The 21,512-nt window shown below is 33.4% G+C and overlaps 1 protein-coding gene across 4 annotated transcripts; it reads right to left on the reverse strand.

Annotated features, from left to right (window-relative positions):
* Positions 1-581: 581 nt before the first annotated feature.
* Positions 582-20,400, reverse strand: LOC132947470 (uncharacterized). 4 transcript variants are annotated; one of them, XM_061017774.1, is made up of 7 exons: positions 10,307-20,400; positions 8,660-8,674; positions 7,957-7,998; positions 5,758-5,802; positions 2,415-2,444; positions 2,007-2,027; positions 582-712 (listed from the first exon to the last, which is right to left on the reverse strand). In XM_061017774.1, exon 1 carries the CDS (start codon positions 19,368-19,370, stop codon positions 14,091-14,093), a length of 5,280 nt encoding a protein of 1,759 aa, XP_060873757.1. In that variant the 5' UTR covers positions 19,371-20,400; the 3' UTR covers positions 582-712; positions 2,007-2,027; positions 2,415-2,444; positions 5,758-5,802; positions 7,957-7,998; positions 8,660-8,674; positions 10,307-14,090. The 4 variants fall into 4 exon arrangements, with proteins under 4 accessions (XP_060873757.1, XP_060873756.1, XP_060873759.1 ...); XM_061017773.1 differs by having other exon boundaries at positions 1,992-2,027; XM_061017776.1 differs by having other exon boundaries at positions 2,411-2,444.
* Between the last annotated feature and the right edge of the window lie 1,112 nt (positions 20,401-21,512).

A 21,512-nucleotide genomic window follows, 5' to 3' on the forward strand; every position in this document is an offset into this window, starting at 1 on the left:
TGTATAGGCAAAACGGGTACTTTAATAAAGTGTTCAATAAAATTTTGTCCGTAATCAGCTCATGGCAAGTATACTCCATTCGACGACAGAAAGTGGTTGCACACAATCCAAAACTGATCGTACCTATCGCCGACATCACAACACTAAAATTAAGTTTACTTAAATTTAAAGTATGCCATTATCTAAGAAATATGGTGTGGGTCTCACACTTCAACATTCATTATTCAATGAGATACAGGCGTTTGAAAATATGCGTGTGACGTCATAGATCCGAAGTCGGAACGGTGGCGTATGTTTGACCCACAGATTTCTATATATTTCTAATTTCTATATAGTTTAGTATAGAAATCTGTGGTTTTATCTTTACGTGTAAAAGTGTCTAGATTAACACAACGTTTTCAATTGTTTTTTTTAGTATTTTTTTATTTCTTTTTATGTAACCTTAAGAGTTTTTTTTGTCTTTATGACACTGGTGTGGTTATAATTTTGATAAACTTTCTAGTTTTTTTTATAGTAGATAAAACTAATGTGGTAAATTTTGTAAAATTCGGCTTTACGGCAATAAAACGCGAGACGCAAACTTAATAATTGTACTTATTTATTATAATTTATAATATGTATATTGTATACAATAAAAAAATATATTCAATTTTAAATCATATTGTGTTTGCAATTTCTCTAGTACAAAAATCAATTGGCGATATGAAACCGACTAAAAAAAAATATAAAACAGTTTGACATTAATTAATTTTCTTTTTTATCTTGAATTTACTTATTGAACCAATTATTGGTATTTATACTACTTAGTGCGTATTTTAAGCAGGGCTTAGCACCTAAATTATTTCTTCGGGTTTTGGGTGCTAGATGTATTCGAGTGTTCAAACACCGGAATAAAAAATTTAACAAACGTTCGTGTTTTAATAACCGTTATTATTCGGGACAATACAGGTTAATACGGGTTCTCTGTGTTCAGTAGTCTAGAATAAATACAACTTTAGATGAGCTGAGCTAGTAAGCCTCCTAATAAATGTCGGTCAAAAAAAAAATGACTTTGTTATTCATAATAATGTATAAATTCCTAAAAATTATTCGCGTTTCGGGTTAATCAGAATGTTTTATTTGGGTTTTGGTTAATTGGCTATATGGGTTTCGGATGTTTTATTTTTTAAGGGTTTTTAGGGATGTTATGGGTTTTGAATAATTTGGGTGCAAGGCCCTGCTTTCAAGGCTGTTGAAAGTGGTCCAATTTTGAAGGAGCTGGATTTAGGCAATATTCTAATCTTCTAATCTTTCGTAAGTGATGTGTGATTGCGTGTGTAATGACTGATCAATGGTTATTACTTATTAGTGTGCGTGAGTTCCCCGAACGCTTTATGTAATTAAAGATAAACTATAGCTAAGTTAAATGTGACTGATACTAAATTTTGCGATGAAAAAAGGTTCAACAAGAAAGTCCCAAAAAGCGGAAGAGGATTGCTGCCAGTACCAAAAGCCCGATTTTAATAAACTTTTGAAAACATATTTTGAATTGCTTATTCTCTTTTCTAGGTTATGTAGGAAATGGATTTCGAATTTTTGTATTGTTATATTAGTATATAGTACCAAATTAATTTTTTTATTAAAAGAAATGGATTTTCGATTTTTTTTTTTCAGTTACAATAAAGAATTTGTGAATTTTTAAAAAAAAAATTCAAAAATCTATTTCTCTTAATAAAACACAAAATTTGGTACTATATACTAATTGAACAATACAAAAATTCTAAACTCCATTTCTCTTACATAACCTAGAAAAGAGAATAAGCAATTCAAATATTTTTTAAAAATTAAAATTGGACTTCTGGATGCAGGTAAATTTGTTTTTTCCGTTTGGTCTAAATGCACGAAAAAATGACTATAAAACGACCCGTTTTCAACAGCCTTGAATTATAAAATATTTTATTAAATATTTAAGTGTCAGATTTATGTATTGTAATCAGTTTAATAATTATTACATCTTCGACAATGACCTATATAACTGCGCACATATTCTGAAATAATATACATTAGCTTCGGTATAGGTATCGGTATGGAAAGATTAATGATAAAGGATAAAGATAAATAAATACTAATATTTAAATTATACTGCAAATATATAATTTTGATCTGTATGTAAGGTACAGCTACAAAAATAATCTAAAATAGTTGTATAATTTATAAAATAATATAGTCTGTGCATTTGTTATTAATTTGTTTTACTTTATACCAAAAAAATTGGTTAACTTGCCCAGGTTTGGCTTCGGTATAGGTAACGAGTATCGAAAAATTAAGAGTAAAGTGCGCGATCGTGTTGCACCCGTTTTAGGGCAATTTATTGTTACTTTATTAGCGTATCATTTTTTATTTAGATACAACATTAACAACAATTACGTACTTACCATACCGGCTGATGTAATTACCACTATTCACTAAGCAATACAAATAATTCAATATGAATAAAATATAATATAATACTAACGTATTCTACTTGCACGTGCCAAAGGTTTATTTTTTTTTTATAAATATATTTGTAAAAATTTGTAGATGTGGTATAATTTGTAATAATTATAATCTTTATATATAAAAAAATGTTTGTTTGTGTGCGTGTGTCCTTTATGCATTCTTACACGGCTGGACCAATTGCGATGAAATGTTCTACAGAGATAGATTACACATTTACACCTCTGCAGGGAAGAAGATAGTAAATTCCAATCCAGGGAGGTTTTCAAACAGTGATTATGAGATTTATGATGGACATTTTTGTTTATAAATGGTTTCAATAATAATAATTATTTTTTAAGCGACAAGCCTGTTTTTACAGTGGCACGTCTATGTATTTAAGTACAGAATGTCTCAAGTTTGAAACACGATTGCGGTCGACCAATATTGTTTGCACTATTTTACAATGTTTTAGATTCTGAGCGGAGCGAGATAGTTAGTGGTTTTACAATGATGTTTATTTTTTTTTTTTCTTGTATAAAACATTTCTACCAGAAGGATGAGTACTCTGATTGCTACTGTTGTAATTAAAAAAAGAATTGCAGTAGAATCCTGATATTTCCACCGAATATTTATATTAGCACTTTCCGTAAATGGTAAAATATTAAAAATTATCTGCTATATATAATGAATAATGAATTTTTCTAATTTTGTAAAATATTTTTCGGTTAGAAATTCATAAAAAAATTATTTTCATAGCTTATATAAGATATTTGAATAAAAGATTCCTGACAAGTTTATCCACCCCTTTCAAAAATAAAGTTAATTTGAAAAGTGAAGCTATTTATAGCCATGAGATACCTACTTTCAGTTTTTAATATTTTTTTTTTTAATTTTTAATTTGATTATCTATACAAGTATGTTAGGTTGACTCAAAGTCTCTGCTCAGAAACGTTTTTCAAATAATTTATTATTGAATTCAAATATGATATTTCTATTACAATGATATGCTCGACAACTGCTGTACAGCAGAGCGGTACCCACTTTTCCAGCTTTTTTTAGTATATATAAGCTACAAACATACACTCAGCACTCATATTTGTTTAAACTTTTAAGAAAAAAAAATATTGTTATTTAAGGCCATGAAGGGTTGATGCATGATGCATGTCATCTGCACGAGTGACCAATGGCAATTAATATTTATTTTCGTCATCAATCTCAAAATCCTTGTGTGAGGACCTCACCCGGGAAACTTTTTCAGTTTTTCATTCTGTATATTATACTTTATTCAGACAATCGCCAAAAATATAAAAATGATCCAAACTGGTACAGCCTTAGTAATAGGCTGTAAGTCCATTTGTTGGGTCGTACATTTTTTTTCCAGAAATAGCACAAACTTAAAAAAAAAATTTCGAATCCACGAGTTTATGGGTTTTTCTGGCAAACCAATTGTTTTACATCTAAACACCATAGATGTAAAAATGATTATGTGGACAGTTTTGATCAGATTCGCAATACAAAGGGGAGTACCTGGGATTACACTTTAACCCCCAACTCTCAAATTTGGATAACTTTGGAAGGGGTTGAGCACAAACGACGGGATTAAAAGCACAAACCCGCACAAACGAATGGAGTTAATTTTATTCCGAAATTCCAAAGTGTAGGAGGGGGGTTAAGCATGTCCCTAGCCCCCCTACTTCGTAAGGTGAATATAACTCTGGAATGAGTTGAGCACAAACAACGGAATTAAAAGCACAAACCAGCACAAACAAAGCACATACGAATGGAAATAATTTTGTTTTAAAATTTGAAAGTGGGGGAGCCAGGGACATGGAGCTCTCCAAGACAAGTAATTTATTACTTTTGTCTTTTAACTCAATCGGTCATATCATTCAAAAGTTGCACTATTAACAACACAATAGTAATCACACTGAAGAATTATATAATGTATAAAGTTATTGTCATATGGTATATTATTTTCCTAATGCAGTAATAAAATAGTAAATTATGAATTTAGTTAATAATGATATGATGCCAATTAGCACTGATGCAAAAATCTAAATGTCAGTGTATTGTCTTTCATCATTCATCGTGATACATTTTAGATTCTGAGCGAAGCGATGAATGTATTGATTCTACAATGATGTGTGTTTTTTTTTTTATTTTTTTTTATTTTTTTTTTTATTTTTTTTTTTTATTTTTTTTTTATTTTTGTGTCTGTCATCACCTTTTAGGACAGTAAAAGTGCTTGGATTTTCTTCAATAGTAACTTTTCTGATAGGAAAGTGAATCTAGTTGGTACTTTGGGGGGTCAAAAGTAAAAATTTCCCAGTAGTTTTCACAAGCGACATGAAAAACAAAAGAAAAATTAAGGAAAAACGGGAATTTTTACGCAAAATCTGTTTTCGAGAAAATCGATTTTGGTTATTGGTGTAACTCTAAAACAAATGACCGTAGGGACATGACATTTTGACTGAATGTTTATATTAGCATTTTCTATACACCATAAAATTTTGAAAATATTTTGACTTTTTTGAGCTGTTTACGGTCATTGTCAGTTTTCAATTTTTTTAGTTTTTTTTTCTATAAATATCAATAAAATTTTATCTGTTGCGTAAAAAAGCTTGAAAATTTAATAGAAGGCTCCTAGGTTATTGTTTCAAAGGCACATGAAAAAAATTAAAAATTCTTAGTCACAGTTTTTAATTATAAGCATTTAAAGTTCAAATTTATAATTTATTAATTATTTTGTGGTTAAAAATGTATAAAATGTTTAACTTTTATGGCTAAAGATTGAAAATTTAAAACAAGGCTCAGAGTAAATAGGTTATATATAAATTACTTTATTCACAATAATATCATCAAATATACTCGGTAAAATCATAGGCTGACTGACCGTTTTCGCTCAGAATCGTTTTTTTTATACAATGATATTATATCATTGAATTCAAATTTAACACCATCCATTACAGTGACCCACTTGTAACCTACTGTACAGCAGAGCGACATCCACTTATCCACCTTTTTAATGATGAATTAACTATGTTATCGTTTCATTTAAGCAGAACCGTATATTATTATATATGATATATCCGAAATAAATAACTGAATATCAGTTAAAGATAAAGACTCTTTAATAAACTAACTATAAAATTATTATATAACATTATTCACTACTCGACGGTTGACGAACTACTGATGAAAAACCACAAACATAATATAAAAAAGATAATAATAATAATAATAATAATAATAATAATGTGGCATGAACCTTACAACTATAAATAATGAATGTATACTTACAGATATTTTGAACTTTGACATTGCAATCAGCACGCGTGGTAAACCCTAAATTATAATACTCGAGTTATGGTAAAAATTCGTGATTTAAGTAAGCCCATTGGAAGGAATGCATATTTGAGGGAAATTTGATTGAAGTATGGCACCTGTTATTTTGGTTATATAATATATCAATTTGTAATAAATACACGATATCTGTTTGCGCTGCAGTGTAAATCACACATTATAATAATTGTAACGTTAGCATATCAGTCATCAGAGTGTACCATTTATCAGTGGCGCGTGCCGTACAGCGCTAGCAAGGTGCATTGATATCAATTATACACCTTGAGCGTAAGTTATCAATCACCAAATATCAATTTCCTGGCTTAAGGCATCGCTGACTACTATCGAACAGCAGCTAACAAGCACAAACAATATCAATAGATGTCAATACGTTCGCCGTACAGTCCGCCGCCGTGCCGTCCACAACCGTCTGCCTAAGATTACTATTTGTATATATATTGAAATAAAACATATGTATACATATTATTTACTATTTAGATACCTACTGATAAATACGAGGATATAATATATTGTATACATGAATACAATAGCACTTAATGCAATAATTCCATATTAATTAATAAGTCTAATGAATACTTTTTTTTCATAAACTGCATTGAATGTCTTTATTGAATTATTTACAATTTAAAATTACCTTTATCCAAAAGAATATCTTTAAACTGCAAATGGTAAATTAGGTAGGTATACGTAATACGTGTGCATTGGCGGTTGTCGAATGTCGAAATATTGACAGAATTATCCAGGGCTTGAAACCGGTAATTTCCCAGAATTTTGGGGAACCTATAATCGGTAACCGTTATTATAAACCTATTTGTACTCCCGGTTATCGGTTACCGGTTACCGTGACAAATTTTCAGCTAACATAAAACGTTATAATAACGAAATTTGTTTTAACCGGTTAAGAACCGATTACCGGTATTTATAAATACTGACTACCGTTACGTATGAACTATAATAATTAGATATTTAATTTATTTTAGCCACATGAATGATTATACGTTCGTAGCTACTAATGGTTTAATAAATAATAACTTCTTAAAAATATTCTTAAATCATACTATTGTATCTTCGTTTTTTTCCCTAGTCTAAATTATTGTAATAATAATTCAATTAATTGGTATTCTACTTTTCTATTTCCTACCTACCTATTCACATATAAAATATCTTGGTTGGTAATGACGGTTACTCGATAGTCGATAGTCGATAGTCCCGGTCTCCCTCATCATATATTGTACTGGGAAATCTAAAAATAGCTTGATTCCTATAACAACACGAATATTGTATTATACGGGTACAAAGGCGTTTTTTTTAGAAAACCTGAATTCAAACGGTTACCGGTAACCGAAATTTTTTGGGAGCAGTTAACGGCAACCTGAAATTTTAAATATAGTATACCGGTAATTGGTTACTGCTAACAGCAGGGCCGGTATAATACCGGTAACCGGTATCCAAAAAATTTCGGTTATCGCTAACGCCCAATTACCTAACCGATTAAATTAACAACGGTTTCAAGCCATGGAAATATCTATGGTCAGCACAACGATTTTACTATTATGCAAGTAACAGTGGACGGATAACCAATAAATATAGACATATTTCAGACACTCAAATAAGGAAGATATTTTTAGATATTTTTTTGGACAAAACTCTATGAACCGCTGGCTGGTTATGTTTAAAACATTTTGTTTATAACACGTTTAAAACAACTCTAAAACAAATGACCTTAGATGTATGAAATTTTCACTAAATGTATATATTAGCATTTTCTATATATCATAACATTTTTAAATTATTTTGAGATGTTTGGGGACATTTTCAGTAATAATAACTAATAAGGAATAACAATATAAATGTAATATAAAATATCCACACTGACAAACAGTCATCCCTCAGAATCGTTTTTCATATACAATGATTACATTGATTATATAATTGAATTCAAATTTCATATCATCCATTATACTGATGTGACCCACTTGTAACCTATAGTACAGCACAGCGACATCCACTTACCCACATTTTTATATTTTAGGTGCACAAAATATTTAGTATATTATCAGAGTAATAAGTATAAGCGGTGAATGTCATAATATTGAAAATATTTTTAATATTCAAAAATCTAAATTAAATACTAACCGTTTGGGCCATCATCCACGAGTTCTTCGTTCTTCATTTCATCTGTAATAATATGATGTTTCAAATAACAACGAATATTTACAATTTTTTTAAATTATCAGCTGTTATAGTTATTATAAAATATAATAAATATATTATTATACAATGCCATTGTGTATGTGATTCAATTATCACTCTGTGTTTCTTTTACATATCCTATAGAAATAGTTATCTATTTTTTTTCATTTATTAGTTCTATAAATGCATAAAAACTAATAAGTGTGCGCGCGGGCTTGTTCAGTCAGTCCGCCCAATATTTTTTCTTATTTCTTTGCGGCATATTAAGGTAAATTATATCTACATAATAAATATAATATATAGCTTCCTGCTTCTTAAAAGTATTGACTCTTGTATCACATTTAATTTGTCTTATATAAGAGTTTCGAGGACGTCCTGAAGTTCTCTTCCCTTCAATCATACCCTCTAATATGATATTATGCAACTTTTCTGTGTGTCTCAGGGCATATCTAACAATTTTCCAGCGACATGCTCTAATTGTGGATTGTGACGGTTTGTACGGTTTTCTCCCACAGGCCACAGATCTAACTAACTTTCTAAGTACCTTTACAGTAAAAGGTGATCACATTATGATTAGATTGGAAGTCACTGTATATACATATGTAATTTATGGGTATGTTGTTAAGTATGATATAATAATACTTACCTAGACATCTCCCACCTTGATGCAAAATAATTAAATGTTACAATTAAAAAAAGGCGAGGTTGTAATATGGTTGGCTTTGAAAAGGACATCAAACCCACTTTCAAATATATTAGGTATCTAGACTCAACGTGCATAAATTTGTGTTAAGCAAAACCAATTTTTTGATGTTAAGTTTAATATTAGATTAGATTGACTTAAGTATTATCAAATGTAAATATTATAACAATATTATCAAGGTCAACTTAAACGATTTAATTGTTATTTAAATATTAATGTGAGTTACAAGCATTTTGATATTGTAATACGTTGTAATGTTTATAAATCACTTAACAATTAAAACACTAATGAGATCCTTCCAAAATACCCAGTCACCCGGATAATATTTCGACCGCAAAGTTTGATAATGAGTCAATTAAAGTTAACAATAGAGAATTAGTTCTCCTGAACTAAAATTTCGTGTCGTACCTACTACCTATACGCCTATAAAACGATGAAATATAATATTATGTGGGTGAGTGATTCTCTAAGATTTTTGTAAATTAAAATATAATAACGTATAATATACTGATATAATAATTATTATAATTTTATCTATAAAATAACGATAATGGTTAGAAAAAAAATGTGTATTTCAAAAATGATGAATAGCAATAAAATTGCTTATACCTATAGCTACTAAAAATATTAAATTCTCATGTTCATCAATCATCTTTAAAATTTAAAATATATAAATCTATTCAATATTATATAAAAATGGTGTCAACAATGTATTTTAATTCATCAGTAGAGAACAGTTAGGCCGATTTGGCTGATTCTTTTTTTGTTGTGTTTGTAATTATCCGGACAAGGTTCTTATAAAAGAAAATTTTAAGAAAATCCACCGGAAAAGTAGAAAATCTGGATTTAAAAAATATAATAGTGGCACCATTTTTCCAGAAAAAAATCAACTAAATAAAAAAAAAAAATTAGTTTATTGTTACATATTAAAATAATAATAGTGTATTATAATATGTTGGTTGCTATTGGTTAATCAGGTATGTTTGTTGATTTGTATTTTTATTTTTTGTCATTAAATATATATATATATATATATTTATATATATATATATATAAATGAATGTTTGTGTGTAAATTAGACCTCTGGGGAGAAGATAGGCTAATTTAAAAAGGGTTAAATTTGATTTTTTATTCATAGGATTTTAGTACGGTTAGGTTAGGTTAGGATTTTGTATTAATTGATTGTATTAGTCCAACGTAGGTGGAATTAAGTAAAAACGACAAACTTGGTATAACTTTGATGCTTTAGAGTTAAATCATACACTTACGTACAAAGAGCACATCGAGATGCGATCTACCGCAGGTAAGGCTCAACATAATATAATGGGTATGCTATACCATCATTTTGCGACTTATTTACCAATGATAAAATGATAAAATGAAGGGGAAAATTCATAATCACATAATATTATTTGTCGCAAAATGGCGTTAATCTGTTAAATGAAAATTATTTGGTTACTATTTCTTTAGGATAACAGTTTATGAATTATAATTACAATTATTTATTTTATATTTTTATACCTATGATTTTCCATTAATATTAATCTATGATATATCATGTATGGTAAAAAAATATATATGGATACTTACTATTAGCGTATATACAACTAATAACATTTAACACAAGTAATATAGCTAACATATTATTTTTTTTCACCATGTTTGTAGGTACAATAAATTAATAATATTCACAGCGTTGAAAATAAGAATAATATAAAATGGATTATAGTTTTGATATTTAAAGGGTTACTAAGCAAACATAATTTGTGTATATTCAATATTATTCATAAACAATTCTAGAAAATAATACAACAAAATAGATAGGTATCATAACAGTTGTGTTAGTTTATTCAGTTTGCGACTCTCCTTCACCTCAGGCCAATGTAGTAGTTCTCCACTTCTGATTAGTTGATTTTTCCTTGTTATTCTATTGGTTTCAATAAAACAATTTGTCTGACTTTGAACTTAAAATGTCTGTAAAAAATAACTGTGTTTATATAAGATTTTTAGTTAGATTTTGGTTACTGTATGAAATAATTATTCCTTGTTATACATTTTAAATTCTTAGGTATAGGAATCGAATATTTTATAATTCATAACTACAAAATAATTGAATATTTTCAAGATTTTGAGAAATTTTGTAAAAATTAGAACTATAAATAGGTACTTAAAAAAAATTGCACCAATAGATATTTAATATTTATTATTAGCTATTAGAACAATTTATAAGGAACCTTGTAATCAGTTTCTTATCATCATCCCCCATCACACATTATGTTCTTATTAGAAAAAAGAATAAAATAATATCAATATAACATTTTTCTAATTGGTGAATAAATTAATCAAACAGATATAAAAGAAAATAATTATATATATGTAGATGAAGAGAAGTGACTAATTTTATAATAAATATACATTTATATTATTATTCAACTATAATTTGAAAATGTGTTTGACACGATTATTATTGATGTTCATAAATAAAATTTAAGACAATGAATTTTTTTTAATTTGTAGTTAACACCTTTTTTACTCCTTATGCCCAATTAGGCCCCTCTAATTTCAAATGATCGAGGTTTTTAATAATTGTAATTTTGTGAAGGCAACAAAGCGCGCGGGATCAGATAGTTTATACATATATTCAAACTGCTAACAAAGTTTGTCTGGAAGTCTACAACTCAATGGAAACAATGAAAGTATGAAATATAAAGCTAGAGATGGGTTTATCATCAAAGTATTAAGTGACGCGGAAGTCCAGAAAACCATTTGAAAAACAAGAGAAAAGCTATCAAGTCTTGGCCACATATTAATGTTCTTTATAATATTTTTGGATAAAACTGACATAATAATATATAACCTATCGCATATCGACAATGCATTTCGTTGTACGTTAAAAATGTCAACTCTGTATGATTCAAACTTTGTTAAATTCGTTTTTTAATATTCAGTGTATTAGTGTTCAAAACTCAAACATTTTCATCGGTCATCTAGAATCTCAAAATACTTGTTCACCACCTCCAAACGCGAATTTCAGAAAATGCTTTCTTAGTTTACATTTACATGGTGGTACGAGGGTATCTTTGAAATTTCAAGCCTCGAGCTATCATCTCGAGGATCTACGTTGATCAGTCAGCGAGTCAGTCAGAACACGGTCGATTATATTGTATTATAGCCATCCCGCCGGGGTTGTCCGTGAGACTATACTCTACGAGTAACCCACGACAGTACCTTATTTTTTACTGTGTTCAGTGAGCGGTACCCATATGTCCACCTTCTTTTAAAAATCGTTTGTTATTAATCATAGATTCTTTAAAAATTCTACGATTTTCTGATTTATAATGCAATATTTAAAATATTCAGATTTAGTTTAACCAGCTTAATATTCCGTGAATCTATTCAGAGCGTTCTACGGTACGCCAGTTTTGATTAATAAATTAGTAAAACAACTAGCAATATCATAACGGTTTCTATACGTCATCAATGGCAATTCGTTGTACGGTCGCATAAAAAAATTAAAGCTGATTTTGTCGAAAACTGGTATTTGCTTGCCATATTATCTTAGGCCACGATTATACATCTGTTTAAAATGCCTATGGCGTCTTCAACGTGTTTTATTTGATACTATTTATTGGTTCAGGTGCAATTTTCTTAGCAATTTATTGCCATTCTACGATGAACATAACAAAAAACGCACTACAGTAAAAAGGTATTGTTGTGGATGACTAATATGAACAATAACACAAACGTATTGACTACTTAAAAAAAAGTAGAAGGCACGATAAAAAAGCCATGATAACGTTAATTAGGTAAATTTCATTGACATTTATAGAAAAAAAACCATGATTGGAACACGATTCTATACTTTCTTCACGAAAAGAATAAACAACATAATTTGTCATTCAGGAAATATTTGATCTGGATAATAAGTACTAAATAATGATCTTGTTCTAAGTACCTTTTATGTAAGTATTAAATAATGTTCAGTTGGTGATTTTTTTACCTATACACAGATGGACATTTACAAATACAAAAATCAAGAAACAGTCACGTTCTCGTGTTATGATTATATTTTGTGAATTTAATTACTTACTATGACTTATTTAGTTATTCACTATTGTAAATAAACTAAGTTTTATAATCTGTCTGTGGTATTTATGGGATACGGTCATTGGACGTGAAATTATTAATATTCTTACATAAGACGAGGAAAATAAGAATAGTATGAGTTCGGAGACATTGTTTGCACTGGGTATAATGTTTCAGCTAGTGGTTAGTCATGATAGCCGATTCAAATGAACACGGTTGTATCTCAACTATTTGCTGGTAAATAAAACCTGATTGAGTCTTAATAATATATATGTATAAAATTAATAAGAAACGACAAAATATCCTGAATAGTGGACTGTATAAATTTATTGTACATATAGGATTTCATTCATTGGAATACATGAGAATAACTTATTACTATGTTAGTCCTACACAAATTACAAATAATTAAAAAATTAAATCATGAAATTAATAATACAAACAACTGCGTATCAGCGTTGATAACAATTATCAAATAATAAACAGTATGGGTATGATACGTCTGACCTGGTTGAAGTTGACCGGAGCACTTGTTCCCATACGGAGGTGTATACTTGCACTACGCGACGTACCGACGGTGGACAATGAGTACGACGTATCCAAACACGTGGGTATCAAGTGTACACGGTGATGTCGAATTAAAAAATTAACCGAACCGGTAAAATTACGATTTAAGCTGAGCCACGAATTTCAACGACGCGCATCTATCCGCGCCTGTGACATAACAACAAGGCGGCGGAAGGTGCCGAGCACAAACAAACGTGCGTGTGCGTAACGGACGCTAATGGCGGCGACACAACAACACACGAAGACGTTATCTACGCGTAACGCTAAGGACCAACAATCGTGGCGACGGCACAAAAGACACGGCTACACACCGATTTTACGGCGAATCGACAAAGGCGGCACACGCGGTTTTTTAAAGGCACACTATTGCGCATTGGAATAATAACGAGACGGGTCGGTAACAGCTGCGACAAGTATCGACAACAACACACGACTACGACTGTATAGCGCGAGCAGGACAGTCGTATACCGGTGATAGCGGCGCAGGCGTGACCGGAATCGATAACGTTCTTTTTATCCGAATTATCTGGCGCGCTCTAGTGCTTGGGTCTGAACATCCTCCCCCCTTTGAAAGCATGCTTTCAAAAGGAAAAAACATTTCTCGGTCAGACTGTATCATAGTACATATAAGAAACAAACAAACAAAAAAAATTATAATTATAATTACAATGTGTATATACAAAGGAAAAATGTTAAGGATATCGGTAATATGGGAGCCCTCTTAAGGTCTTGGATCAACTGGAAGTTTTACCAACTTGATGACAGGACGTTTGAGGGTGCCTTCTTGGGTTTTAACGGTCGCTACACGCACAATGTTGTCCTCCCCTGGATGAACCTCAATGATTCGACCTATCTGCCAGGACATGGGTGGTCGTGATGGTGTGTTGATAACTACAAGATCGCCAACCATTAGATTTGGTGTCTGCCTAAACCACTTTTGCCTCCCCTGTAGTGTATGCAGATATTCGTGGCTCCATCGACGCCAAAATGATTGTTGAGCTTGACGGAGTAATTGCCAACGACCTAAACGGTTGGTTGGAGTGTTCACTACATCCTCTTCTGGAAGTGCTAGCAATGGTTGTCCAATTAGAAAGTGACCTGGGGTTAACACGTTTAGATCATTTGGATCACTGGACAGCGGTACAATCGGCCGAGAGTTTAACACGCCTTCGATTCGCGTGATGAGTGTTGTGAATTCCTCGGTAGTATATACTTGGGCACCAATCACTTTTTTTAAATGGGTTTTTGCACTTTTGACGGCAGCCTCCCATATCCCACCAAAATGAGGGGCTCCCGGTGGGTTAAAGTGCCACTTGCACGGTATACGACCATATAAGCTATGCTGATTGGAAGCTTCATCAAACAGTTTCTTCAGTTGTTTTGCAGCACCTACATAATTTGTCCCGCAATCGGTGTACATGCTGTCGGGAATTCCACGTCGAGCAACGAATCTGTCCAATGCGGCGAGGAACGCGTCTGTGGATATATCTGACACGGCTTCCAAATGCACAGCCTTCACTGACATGCACACAAATACAGCTAAATATATTTTATTCGTACGTGCACCGCGACGTCGACTTTCACGAACCATGAAAGGTCCGCCATAATCCATTCCAACGTTAAAGAATGGTCGATTCGCTACAACTCTAGCAGCTGGCAGATCCCCCATGAAAGGTCGCGGGTTTATACTTCTAAACTTTGTGCAAGGAATACAAGAATATGTAATATTACGGACAGCTGCTCGACCAGAAATAATCCAAAATTTTTGATGGATCATCGAAAGTACCAATCTTGATCCTCCATGTAACGAGATATGATGAAAATGTCGAATGATTAATTCTGTTAGATGTGTTTTTTGAGGCAAAAGAATTGGATATTTTGCATTTTCGTCTAATAGCGCCCGTTTTAATCTTCCGCCAACTCGAATGATTCCATTCGAATCGATGAAAGGAGCTAGCTGGGCTATCGTTGTCGGAGTTATGGAACCTTGATTTTGTATCTGTTTTTGTAGATCCGACAAGTATGTCATTTGCGTACATAAAATAGCTGCGTTCATGGCACGTTCGTATTCCATCCGAGTGATTGGTCCACTGCTCTTCGGAATATTTCGACGACGGGCGAAACGAAAACAGTACGCTAACACACGTTGCATTTTTGTTAATGTTGAAAATTGACTGATCATGTCTGAAGGCTGGATACTGTCCTGAACAAATAAAACATTTTTAACTGAGGTTTTTATCTCTGGAAGTTGCTCAGGTGAAAACTCATTCGGCATCAAACTTGAAAACTGACAATTGGGATCTTGCAGAAACTCTGGACCATTTAAATGTAATCGATTGGTAAGAAGTTCTTCTGGCAGCATGCCTCGAGATGCAGGATCTGCAGGGTTATCCGATGATCGTACATGAGACCATTCACAGTGTGGCAGCAGAGAGCGAATTTTCGCCACTCGATTAGTAACAAATATCTTAAACTGCTTTTGGTCCCCATTAAGCCAAGCCAAGACAATGGTAGAATCACTCCATGCTCGAACACAATCTATCGTTACGATATCACGAAGCACGAAGAGTTGATGAGACAGCAGTCGCGCAAGTAACAAGGCGGCACACAACTCTAGCCGTGGTATTGTCAGTGACTCATCCGTCTGTGATGCCTTAAGAGGGGCGACTTTTGTTTTACCCGTAAGAAAATGCACCGTTACCTCATCCTGCATATCAATGACTCTCATATAGACCACCGCCGCGTATCCCTTTTGAGAAGCATCCGCGAAACCCAATAACTGTATGGTCTTTGATGAGCATGCGTTGATATAACGAGAGAGTGAGAAGGAAGATAACGCAGGTAGTTCAGTTGTGAACTTATGCCATTTATCGATTATGTCGGACGAAGGCGAAGCATCCCAATCTAATTTCTCTATCCACAATTCTTGCATAATGCACTTGGCCCAGAATACCACAGGGCCCAACGCTCCAACAGGATCGTATAGACGAGCGATGGTTGAAAGTATGGTGCGCTTGGTTGGTTCGACTTTGTTGATGTTAATGTGGTAGCCTAAGGCATCCGACGTAGTAATCCAATGTAAACCTAATACCTTTACTGATTGGTCATCTTTAAGTTCAAAGGATGGGTCCATTGCGCGGTCTTCAGCAGCTATACCTTTTAATACTGCCTCACAATTACTGGCCCATTTTCGTAAATGGAACCCACCTTTGCGTAATAGGGATATGACTTGATCCTGAAGCTCCAGAGCTTCCTTTTCGGTACCAGCACCTGCCACAATGTCGTCAACATACGTTGATGTAACCAACAAATTTTCTGCCAAAGGAAATTCAGATCCATTTTCCGAGTCCAGTTGGTGTAAACATCTGATTGCCAAAAACGGAGCTGCGTTGACACCATAAGTGATAGTACATAATTCGTACTCTTTGACTTCTTCAGTGGGCGAATTTCGCCAAAGTATATGTTGATACGCACAATCTGCATCATTGACTCGGATCTGCCTGTACATTTTCTCAATATCTGCGATGAACAAGAACTTGTGGAAACGGCTACGAAGTAATATGTCGGTGATATCACTCTGCAATTTTGGTCCAGTTGCCAAGCAGTCGTTAAGTGATAAACCAGAAGATGACTTGGCCGACGCATCAAAGACTACCCGAATTTTTAATTTTTCGTTTTGCCGTTTAACAACCGCATGATGTGGGATAAAATACTTCCCTGGTTTCTCAGCTAGGCGCATGTGACCGAGCGACAGATATTCATCCATGAAGTCACGATACGCGGAATATAGTTCAGGATCCTTTGCTAGGCGACGTTCAATATTAAACAACCGGTTTTGAGCCATCGCACGCGAAGAACCAAGACCACTAGCCGTACTCAAGTCCTGATTTTGATTACCTTGAACTTCTATTGTAGACCGAAAAGGGAGAGCAACGCAAAATCTGCCTGATGTGTCCCGTGACACTGTTTTACAGAACCACTCCTCGCATCGTTCGTCTTCGGTGGTCGAGTGTACTGGGGCAGTCGGCTCTTCAACCGTCCAAAATCGTTGCAACGTTTCATTCAGGACTGGTACTGCACTAATAGTCAACGACATCAGAGGTAATGAAGTAGGATCCCTGAGTGAACCAACAATTATCCAACCGAGATTTGTGTGCATTGCTGACGGCAATCCAGGCGTATGGATGATGTCCGCTTTGGGCTGCAAAATCATCGGGTATAAATCACCTCCTATTAACATGTCCACGGTGCCAGGATGATCAAATTCCGGATCAGCTAGTACTAGGTGTTGATATCGCGTGCGCACCGTAGCAGGGAGTGAACACATTGGCATTAATCCAGTAATTTGGGACAATATTATAACATTATTTGCTTTAAACAGTGGTTGATCTGACTGAAGCGGAAAAAACGCGCACTGAGTAACACCTTTTACCTTGGACACCGGTTGTTGAGAGAGGCCAACTACCTCTACATGACTCCTGGTGCGTTTAAGACCAAGTCTGGTGGCACAACCTGCAGTAATGGCCGAAACCTGTGACCCACTATCTAATAAAATTCGAACCTGATGAGTAACACCTGTGTCATCTTGTATACGAACAACCGCAGTACCTAACACTACAGTTGCTTGTGTCGCTATCGTACCTGCGAACACAGTGTTATTTTCAACAGGTTTGGACGTAGAGGACTGAACATCTGACTTCTCTTTCTGTGTCGTCTCACTGTTATTTTTTGTACCGACATTTTCTATATGTAACAGTGTATTATGACGACCTTCACATTTTTTACATGTAAAAGAAGCAGTACAAGAACCAACACTATGTCCCGTTTTTAAGCATATAAAACACAAATTATGATCGCTCACAAACTTGCGCCGTACTGTAACTGGTTTGCGTTTAAATACAAAGCAACGATAAATCTGATGTTCGTGTTGACAAAATAAACATTTTGATGTTGTGGATGTAGAAGACACTGACAGTGAAGTTTTGCCAAGGGAGCCACTTTTGTTTTTCTTACTACTACCTTTAAGAGTGCTGTCAGGTTTGTCATTAGTTCCAACCGACGTTCCCACATTTTCTAAAATTTTGCATCTGTGTGCGACAAATTGTAATAAAATATCTAAATTAGGGACTGCATTTTGTTCAATACTTGCTTCGAACAGTCGCCTTGTCTCTGTATCAATTACACGAGCACCAATATGAAACAAAATAAAACCAGCTAGGTCCTTGACACCAAGTGCTTTAATAGCAGAGACATTTTCAGTGAATACATGAACAAATGACGACAGTGACGACAATGATTCTTTTTTCAATGGCACAAATGAAAACAATTTGTCAATGTGTGCCGAAGCTAATAGTCTTTGATTTTCAAACGACTGTTTCAATGCGTTCCAAGCTATGATATAATTATCAGCCGTCAAAGGGATCGCTTTCACTACTGTAAGTGCTGGACCGGACAGACTTAAAATTAAAAAATGGTAACGTTGAATATTAGAAATATCAGGGTTGTCATGAACTAGTGATTGAAACATGTCACGAAACGATACCCAACCCAGGACATTACCATCAAATTTTGGCAATTCAATTTTTGGTAACACAATTGCCTGTGCTGTTTGTCGTGCACCAGTAGAAACATTATTATCTGCAGTCACATTAACAGAAGTGCTATGGAAGCCAGTAGCAATAAGTTGAATGTTTGCACATACCTCTTCCATAGTATCAGTGACAACAGCATCAACATTTTCAAACTCGACTACATTATCTAAATCAACAAGGGCATTTAATACTGCTTGCTGTTCTAACTCAAATTGATCAACGAACCGTTTCAATGACAAATAGTGAGCCTCAAATAATGCGCGACGATCAACATCTAATTTAACTTCTTCGGCTATAGTATTTATTTTTTTAATTGACCGCAACGATGCATCCCGCGATGCACGAGCACGAACTAACGACCGTTTACTATCAGCAGCATTGTCCAAATCTTGACGCTTAGGCCTTCCCATATTACACGATTTTTAAGGAATAAAGAGCAAGCAAGATAAGACGGACAAATTAATTAATTAAAATTACACAAAGCATCCGGCCCGAAGGACCAAATGGTTAGTCATGATAGCCGATTCAAATGAACACGGTTGTATCTCAACTATTTGCTGGTAAATAAAACCTGATTGAGTCTTAATAATATATATGTATAAAATTAATAAGAAACGACAAAATATCCTGAATAGTGGACTGTATAAATTTATTGTACATATAGGATTTCATTCATTGGAATACATGAGAATAACTTATTACTATGTTAGTCCTACACAAATTACAAATAATTAAAAAATTAAATCATGAAATTAATAATACAAACAACTGCGTATCAGCGTTGATAACAATTATCAAATAATAAACAGTATGGGTATGATACGTCTGACCTGGTTGAAGTTGACCGGAGCACTTGTTCCCATACGGAGGTGTATACTTGCACTACGCGACGTACCGACGGTGGACAATGAGTACGACGTATCCAAACACGTGGGTATCAAGTGTACACGGTGATGTCGAATTAAAAAATTAACCGAACCGGTAAAATTACGATTTAAGCTGAGCCACGAATTTCAACGACGCGCATCTATCCGCGCCTGTGACATAACAACAAGGCGGCGGAAGGTGCCGAGCACAAACAAACGTGCGTGTGCGTAACGGACGCTAATGGCGGCGACACAACAACACACGAAGACGTTATCTACGCGTAACGCTAAGGACCAACAATTGTGGCGACGGCACAAAAGACACGGCTACACACCGATTTTACGGCGAATCGACAAAGGCGGCACACGCGGTTTTTTAAAGGCACACTATTGCGCATTGGAATAATAACGAGACGGGTCGGTAACAGCTGCGACAAGTATCGACAACAACACACGACTACGACTGTATAGCGCGAGCAGGACAGTCGTATACCGGTGATAGCGGCGCAGGCGTGACCGGAATCGATAACGTTCTTTTTATCCGAATTATCTGGCGCGCTCTAGTGCTTGGGTCTGAACAGCTAGGTTGTCAGAGATTCTGAATATTCTGCTTGTCTGTTCGTTTATTCGAATCTATGATTAATTACATACGATTTTTAAAACCACAGACAGATTATAAAACTTAGTTTATTTACAATAGTGAATAACTAACTAAGTCATAGTAAGTAATTAAATACACAAAATATAATCATAACACGAGAACGTGACTGTTTCGTGATTTTTGTATTTGTTAATGTCCATCTGTGTATAGGTAAAAAAATCACCAATTGAACATTATTTAATGCCTACATAAAAGGTACTTTGAAAAAGATCATTATGGGTGATGATAATTATTTAGTACTTATTATCCAGATCAAATATTTCCTGAATGACAAATTATGTTGTTTCATATTTTTTTCGTGAAGAAAGTATAGAATCGTGTTCCAATCATGGTTTTTTTTCTATAAATGTCAATGAAATTAGTTCATTGGGTCAAAAAGCTTGATACCTGAATACCTAATTAATCATTGAGATTCAAGATGACCGATGAAAATGTTTGAGTTTTGAACACCAATACACTGAATAATTAAAAACGAATTTAACAAAGTTTGAATCATACAGAGTTGACATTTTTAAGGTACAACGAAATGCATTGTCGATATGCGATAGGTTATATATTATTATGTCAGTTTTTTCAAATGGTTTTCTGGACTTCCGCGTCACTTAATACTTTGATGATAAATAATCTATCTCTAACTAAAATTATATTTAATGTATGCCTGTAACTGATCTGCCTGATTAACTAATTGCAACCGATATACAAATCAAATTTTACACAATTCTCACAAAACCAAAAGAAACCATTTATAAACATAAATGGCCATCTTAAATATCAAAACCCCTGTTTGAGCACTGTATATATTTTATATATAATATATATGTATAATGAAAATAATATATTACTACAAATTAAAATAAATTCATTGTTTTAAATATAATGAACATAAATAATAATCGTGTCAAACACATTTTTAAATTATAGTTGTATCCTAATATAAATGTATATTTATTATAAAATTAGTCACTGTCATCGTTGCAACTGTTCACTCGTCTCTTCTCTTCATCTACATAAACATAATTATTTTC

This window comes from Metopolophium dirhodum, chromosome 6 (assembly GCF_019925205.1).
Source record: "Metopolophium dirhodum isolate CAU chromosome 6, ASM1992520v1, whole genome shotgun sequence".
Taxonomy (NCBI): Eukaryota; Metazoa; Arthropoda; class Insecta; order Hemiptera; family Aphididae; genus Metopolophium; species Metopolophium dirhodum.

What these genes read in the sequence shown, in the direction of transcription:
- LOC132947470 (XM_061017774.1), bottom strand. Translation starts at nt 19,370, where the DNA reads ATGGGAAGGCCTAAGCGTCAAGATTTGGACAATGCTGCTGATAGTAAA.